Source organism: Cicer arietinum, chromosome 5 (assembly GCF_000331145.2).
Source record: "Cicer arietinum cultivar CDC Frontier isolate Library 1 chromosome 5, Cicar.CDCFrontier_v2.0, whole genome shotgun sequence".
Taxonomy (NCBI): domain Eukaryota; kingdom Viridiplantae; phylum Streptophyta; class Magnoliopsida; order Fabales; family Fabaceae; genus Cicer; species Cicer arietinum.
In genome coordinates this window covers 64,503,650-64,511,114 of record NC_021164.2, presented here as the reverse complement: position 1 = coordinate 64,511,114, position 7,465 = coordinate 64,503,650, and the positions used below count along the sequence as shown (strand labels likewise).

The window sequence follows — 7,465 nt, the reverse complement described above, 5'->3', positions numbered from 1 at the left end:
TTACTACTGCTAACGTTTGAATGCAGTATAAGCTTCAAGACTAGAAAACAATGCAAAACAAAGACAATAATATAGATAACTTACCACTTTGCAAATGATTGCTCAAGTAATAGTTTAAACTCAAATTTATTATGTGGAAGAGGACCCACTGTGTACAAAGTTCTTGCTCCATCGTATGCAAAGCTTTTGCCACCAAGTTCAGAAGAGTATGTTTGGTGAAGCCTATCAATCAGTTTTCTCCCAATGCCCTTGCTTTCTACGGCTCTTTTATCTTCCGAAGTGATAGTAACCTGAAATCCTTCAATAAGCCAAAGCCATATAAGGGAAATTGAAAGGACAGAATCACTTGACATACACTATACTGGAAAAAGGTTGCATCTGTAGCATCAGCGGCAACTTTGAAGAGATTTACAAGCAAAGGTATGCGTTTTCCTGTGGTTCCAACACTAGGCCTACTGATAATAGAATAGGATGAGCGAGCTATTTGTTCTGTTTCTATATTAGGCAGCACATCAGGAGGTGATGGAGGTAAAGCTGTTGGCTCAGCAGCTTCTTCTGTCCCAGGTAAATTCACCGTCATATTTCCTTTTGCTACAAATGCCACTTTAAAACATTAATAGGGAAAAGAAAAGACTATTTGAAAGCCAAAAAGTACTGATATATAAGTTATAGTTTCAAGAGATTCTTCAACAATGTGTCCCAGTTGTAAGATTTTCATTTAAAAAAAAAGTTATAACTTTTTCTACCAAAAACCAAGTCAAATGCCAGTTTGATCCATATTCCATATGAAACAAGCACTGTCTAAAAGTTCTCTACAAGAACTCGTTGTTATTGCTGAAGATCATGACAATCAACCACCATTGTATGGCCAACGACAAGAAGCAAATGTACTATTTCAGTAAAAGACAGTGTAGTATACCAAGTATGATACTCAGTTGGAGTAATAACAGAAGAAAAGAAACAGTGTTTCTACAAAGCACCTCGTCTATATGCAATCAATAAAGAAAAAGATTGCACAAATTGGCTTCGGCAGCTCCTGTTTTTAGTGTTGAACACAGTTGCCGTATTTTCACTTTCAACCATACATTACTGATAATTGATAAGTAATTATTACTGTACTAGTACTTCCAAATTAACTGAACAAAAATGGATTTAAATTTATATGGGTCAGTGTGATAGTTCCATTTAAAATTTCATTCAAAATGGAAATAACCTTGATATGTTGAAACCTTGACCACCTAATCAAAAAACCACCGGATAAAATGGAGCCCGTTCAAAAGAAGTTGGAAAATTGCTCTTGCCAGCTTGGTTCAAGTTCAACTCCATGCAAATCACACTCGTACGGCCAACATGGATTGAAGGTGCTGATTTTGTGCTTGTTGTCTAAAATTGAATAATTGGCAACATCCGAATAAAAGTCAATAGCGACAGTAAAATCTAACCCAAATACCCTTCAAACATAGAAGCATAGATAAGTAAGGCTTTGAAATTGAAATGTAAAGCAGACTAACTTCAGAAAAAACCGTGTTTACTTAACATCTAAGGCAAATTCATGTTTTCGATATATAAATGCAACTTCACAAAGACTGAGATTTTCGATAAACACTTGGGTTTAAAATGGCAATGGCTAGAGATAAAATGATCAACAGTATAATGCAAATAAATTGCCTTCAGAAACCAGTATGAACAAATAAAAAACCAAAGAACCTAGTCGTAAAAGCAAAAACCTAAAATGATAATACATAGGAAACAGCTATTAGAAAAAAAAAAACTAAAGTAACAAAAGCTTTGGAAATCATAGATACTTACACATATACATATAAGAGCAACTAAAAGTAAATGGATGCTTGAGTAATGTGAAAAGAAAAAAGGCACGAACAATTCACATTTCAATAGCTGAACCTAAACAAATTTCGGAAGATTACCTAGAGAGAAAACAGTGATAAAAGGAAAATAGGGAAATGGAAAATGAGAAAAGGCGTAAGATTAGAAGGTGGCAGAAAATAAGAAGATGCAATGCAAACAATGGATTTCCAGAAAGACAGTGAGTGTAATAATGTATACCGAATTCAAACAAAATAATAATGAATTATATATGTATAGAGAAAAAGAAGAAATTGGTGGATTAATGAGTTTAAGATCAAAATAAAGAGGAGGGTGTCGTACCGAGAAGAGGTACCAATGCAATTGTAGGGTAGGGGTTTTGGTTTTGGGATCAGTGAGAGCTGAAGATGAATTTCGAAATGGAACTGACTCATCATTCTTACTTACCTACCAGTTACCACTACTCTTCATAATGTGCGTCAGGGACCTAAAAAGAGAGGGAAAAAATGCCTTCACTTTTTCGCTACCAACTTCACCCCTAATAAAAGGCTAAAAATCTAAATAATATATTTCAAGTGCAAAAATATATTGAGTTTTAAATTTTTTTTACATAACACAATCATTTATTAGGAACACATAAATATATCTGTGATAAAAGTCAAATATGTTTAATGATGTAATAATTGTAATTAATTTACCGTATAATTTTTTTTTATATTCTTAGTATATATAAATTAAATTTATATGTTTATATTAAAAAATAAATTAAAATTATATTTAAATGTAAAATAAATCTCAATTTTCAACTTAAATTTTATGTATTGACAACAACAATTCTATTTAATAAAATCTAAACACTTCAAAGTCAATTTATATTTTTAGTGTTATTTTTATCCTCAATTTATATTTTTGGAGTTATTTTTATCTCGTTCAGAATAAATTCAATATCTCAACATATTTATATCTACGTAAATGCTTAATGTTACCAAAGTATTTCGCGATCGCGAAAAATACACAATAGACATAGATGACGTGTTGGATGAAAAAAAAAAAAAAAACGCTCTCTTATTATCTTTTTGTGAACTCCACTTCATTGTTATTTTCTCAAATTGGATCGCTTGTGTAGTAATGCATATACAACAAAATTTTATAGTTATTAGAAGGAAGAAAGAGAACAAAGAGAATAAATAAAAATAAAAGAAAGAGAGAGAGAGATAATTTGGCCTGTGGCTGAATTGTACCCTAATCCAGTCTCCATTTTAATCAAATTAGTAAAATGTTTCCATTTTCCTCTCAACTTGGTTGTACTTGTTTTTGAATTGGTCCATTGTGTATTCCCTATCAAATTTTATTTTCAGCTCTTCTTTGATATGTTTCCATGCCATCCTTGTAATAGCAGTGGTATATCTATTACCTTTTTAACTTCTTCCTCCGATAAAACTATGAAACGAGTTCAATATTTTGTGGCCATATATCTTTTTTAGTTGCTATAATCTCAACCACGTCATCTCCAACTACTTCATTCTCAGTTTTCATATGATAATTGATAAAGGTGTCTTAAAAAAGCTATTACATACAAAGAGCAAAAAAGCAGACAACAATAAACAAGTATCAGAATGTTCAAAAGAAACAAACCCTTTTCCTCCTCTAAAGAAGTTACTATTTTTAAGAATAAAATCAATAAAACAATATAAATAAAAAAACAATCATGACAAACCAGAATGTTCAAAAAAAATCAAAACATTCATTGAAACAACGACAAAGAAGAGCACAGAGACTATGGATATTTTAGTCTGGAAAAATGTAGAGCTTTGTCACTTTAGTTTATGATTTAGTCTAAACTAAAATTGTGGTTTATCCAAAAACAAAAACGGCAAAAAAAAAGAAGAAGCTATTTTTATGGTTTTGGGTTTTATGTAAAAATGGTTTCAAAATAAGGTAAAAAAATCAGTTCAATTTCATTTTAAACGAACATATTTTATTTTCAAAATTTATTTTTAAAACCAAAATCCAGAAACAGGCAATCACAACGAACCCTTAGTTTCAAAACTATGCCTCAAATACTTGCTCTCCTGCGTCAATTATGTTATCTCGAAAATTCTTTTGTTGAATTGTTACAGTAATAAGTTTTCCTTTTATATTGTTCTTAATCCATCATCTGTATTAGACCTATACCAACTCCATGGTTTGGTTATAAGGATTTTTTTTAGACCAATTTTTGGTATGAGAATCATGAATATGAATTAAGCTCTCTTGTTATATTGAACAACAAATAATGTTATAAAAATGAAATATTTTGTTTGTTCAAAACAGATTGTACGGAGATAAATTTTGGGATCAAGTTTGGGGCTGGAGTTATTTCTATTACCTCGTTAAGTGTCTTCTACAAGAGAAATTTGTCTTTGAAAGATGTGCCTATGATTCAACTCAAATGTAAAATACTTGATACAAATTTCTCTTCATGATGCAATATTTACAAGCTAATAAAGAATATATACATGAAAACGAGAAACACCAAAGATGACTCAAACAGAAGGACTAGATCCGAGAACCCTCTCAAGCTTCTCAGCCTTAGTGTAATCCTTGTCAGAAAGTGGTCCAGCGGGAAAAGGTGTAATCTCCACAATGAGATGAGGAGTTGGTAGCTCGTCGAAAAGAGCTCTCACGTTGTTGCAACAAACGCTTTCTCCGTGAGCGCTTTCTCTTCGGATTTGGCAACCCTACAATGGTTATTTGGCAGCACATATACAAGTCAAAGTGTCAAACATGCCTTGCATCAAACTAAATCAAATAAGACGGAAAGAAGATAAAAGAAGTGGTCATCAACTTATGAAGATCAGAGAATAAATCTATCAACAAAAATTACAACACAAATAGACCGAGGAAAATTGCAAACCTTGTGAGAAGTGGCATCAACAAAGTGGTCATCTTCTGACAAAAGAGAGGCAATGGCTTTAAGAAGTCGTCGCCCTACAGACTTAGATGGGACTCTATAGTTCCTTCTAAGTGTACCCTTTGTTGTAGGATGCCATTTGCTCGTAAGTTTTGCTCCGTTAGCTCCTTCCTTTGCTGAGAAAATAAAACAAGCAGAAATAAACAACACACATTGTAACAAAAAGATACATTGGTAAGATCCTTGAGCCCAACATAACAGCCCATGTTAATGGAGCAATAGAGCAGCAATTAGGCCATGGTATAATCTATGGAAGGTTATTCTAGAAAGGGGTATCAGTGTATATGACATGCGTATTAATGACATCAGATATTGTATGCCATACTAAAAGGTAGCCCTTTACACAAGTACAGAATTAAAAGCATCAAAATGTACAACTTTTTCGCCATTTGTCCTCTCTGCTATTCTACTTTTACTATGCACCAACACATTTGGAATTTCCAAGAAAGTAATCTTATTCAAAGCCCTACAATCAAACAGAACTAAGACTTATGATAGGACTAGAATGTGGACTGGAGCTAGGCCTAATGATACCAGCAGTAAACATTTCATCTGCTAGTTTTTCTGTCCTCGGCTTTCTGATGATTAGGTAACCTATATGGCCACAGATTTGGCACACAAGCATACAACTCATTCTTCAATTAAAATGGCGCAATCCTTTGTTCTAGGTGATAGTAAACCTTTAGGATCTCTAAAGACGTCGTAAGATTCTTCAACAGCCGCTGCAATCTTTCCATACTCAACAGAGAACCAACTAGGATATTTCATTTTAAGGAAACCTTGGAATTCACCTCGGAAAGCTGTCATTACTAAATAGAAGAATGCTGCAGATCATCACAACCTAGGTTCATCTTTAAAAATCATCTTCTGTCCTCTCACACCTTTAGGACTTCCCTTTCCCTTGTCAATTGTAGTCTTTTCACATCCATCTCCTTCCTCCGTGATTTGAAACCCTTCTCTAAAGACTCCAACCTTGCATCCATGTTATACGCACCGTGAATATCCGTAGGTTTTGGGAGCATCACAACTTGATGCTAGAGAGTAAAGTTTACAGAGCTAGCTATTTTGTTTTCTTAAGCTTCACACTATAATTTGTAGCAATCCTGTTGTCTTCTGTTAGTAGCAATTTGTTATAGTTTGATACAATCTTCTACAACAGATTTTATCAGTTTTGTAGTAGCTGTACAATATATCATATATGGTACAGTCTCTCTGCATTAGAGAGCCGATTGTTACAAATGTTTCTCTTGGCTTGTAGGAGATTTTCTTCCAGAATTTCTCTTCCTCGTTTAGTTTTCTCACTTTCGAATTCTTTGCATCCACAAATTGCTAGATCAGCATCCATCCTAGCCAAGTTTAGGAAGAGGCTCATGCCTTCTTTTATACACAAACCCAAGCTCGTTCGCTAGTTACTACTCATTTCAATGTCAAAAACAAATATAAATAGCACACTCCAGTTCCACAATGAATCCTGAAGTAAATTAGTAATCACTAATTATGAAGAAGCATCACGGAACAAATTCAATTTTCCAGCATTGCACATAATTTCACTAACGTTTTTACTCCAAGGCATGCTTAAATCACAACAATTATATTGTATATTCATGGATACAAAAACAGAAAACACACACACAGACACACAAGAAAAAAACAGTTATGGCTAAACAAATTAGAAGGTATGTATGGCATACCTGATTTTCCAAATATACCCTGCGTCCATTTAGAGAACCCTAAGTCACCAGATTCATTACTATTACTATCACCATCACCAATTTCCAAATCTGAAGCAAACAATGAAGTTAACTTATAAGGATCCATAAATAACAAAGTTAACCCTAGTAAAAGAATAATGCTAAAATAGGTAAAGTAAAATAGAGTGAAAGGAAAAATAAAAACCCGAGAGAAGTGGGTTTGATGGAGATCCAACGAATCCAGTCTTAAGGAGTGCATAGAAGATGCAGATCCTACCAGCCCACAGAACGGGAGTTTCAAGCAAAGAAGCATGGGTAGTGGTAGGTTTTTTGGATTTTTGACTGGAAAAAATGAATGATTTGAGGGAAAGGGGGGGTGCAGTAGCAAAACCTGGAATAAGGGTTTTGTGTAAGATAATTGAAGAGGGATTGAGAGAGTGAAAGGTGGAGGAGTGTTGAAGAAAAGAGAGGGTGGTGGTGGTGGTGATTTGCAGAGAAGAAAGTAGAGTCATATCTTTGTTGTATTAATTATGAGAGGTTACAGTTTCACTGGTAGTGGCTCTAGATGCAGATGTAAGTGTAACCGAAAGGAAGGAGAAGAACCCATTTAATTAATTAACTGTGTCCTTGTCAGTTGTCACTGTCAAATCAAATGCATGTGTATTATTAATGGATATTTTTCTCCTTTTAGAAGGTAACCACGTCTTACGTGTACACTTTAGACTTGTCGCTATTTGTTTTGGATAAACTGCATTATCTTGTGCACCATGTGTTTCCCTATATTTTAATTTCTACTCTCATCTTACCTATTTTCTCTTCCTATCCTCAACCTCTAAAATTATGTAGGTTTAACGTGGTTTAAAAATTCATTTTTTCAAAAAAAAATTAGTAAAAAATAATTTATAATTTTTTTTTAACAAATTTTTTTGAGAAAAAATATTTTTAATTTTTTTTATATTTAAAAAAAATCAAAAAACTTTTAAATTTATTTTTCCAA

General features: G+C 33.2%; 2 protein-coding genes across 2 annotated transcripts in view; both read right to left on the bottom strand.

Moving 5' to 3' along the window:
* The window catches only part of LOC101502569 (protein argonaute 16-like), an 8,384-nt gene extending 6,040 nt beyond the window's left edge, over positions 1-2,344 (bottom strand). The window contains exons 1-5 of the mRNA XM_012716337.3: positions 2,167-2,344; positions 1,214-1,383; positions 356-591; positions 85-290; positions 25-40 (exon numbers count right to left, since the gene is read on the bottom strand). Of these exons, the coding sequence (XP_012571791.1) occupies positions 25-40; positions 85-290; positions 356-580 (447 nt within the window). The 5' untranslated portion in view covers positions 581-591; positions 1,214-1,383; positions 2,167-2,344. The remainder of the gene's footprint in view (positions 1-24; positions 41-84; positions 291-355; positions 592-1,213; positions 1,384-2,166) is intronic.
* Positions 2,345-4,219: 1,875 nt separating this feature from the next.
* Positions 4,220-7,223, bottom strand: LOC101497962 (uncharacterized). Its single transcript, XM_004502123.4, has 4 exons — positions 6,674-7,223; positions 6,469-6,558; positions 4,721-4,893; positions 4,220-4,544 (listed from the first exon to the last, which is right to left on the bottom strand). Exons 1-4 carry the CDS (start codon positions 6,978-6,980, stop codon positions 4,350-4,352), a joined length of 765 nt encoding a protein of 254 aa, XP_004502180.1. The 5' UTR covers positions 6,981-7,223; the 3' UTR covers positions 4,220-4,349.
* Positions 7,224-7,465: the final 242 nt, after the last annotated feature.

What these genes read in the sequence shown, in the direction of transcription:
- LOC101497962 (XM_004502123.4), bottom strand. Translation starts at nt 6,980, where the DNA reads ATGACTCTACTTTCTTCTCTGCAAATCACCACCACCACCACCCTCTCT. An exon ending in ATCAAACCCACTTCTCTCGG is followed by an intron (nt 6,559 to 6,673) that starts GTTTTTATTTTT and finishes TGTTTGCTTCAG; the next exon opens with ATTTGGAAATTGGTGATGGT. An exon ending in TTGATGCCACTTCTCACAAG is followed by an intron (nt 4,545 to 4,720) that starts GTTTGCAATTTT and finishes TAACCATTGTAG; the next exon opens with GGTTGCCAAATCCGAAGAGA.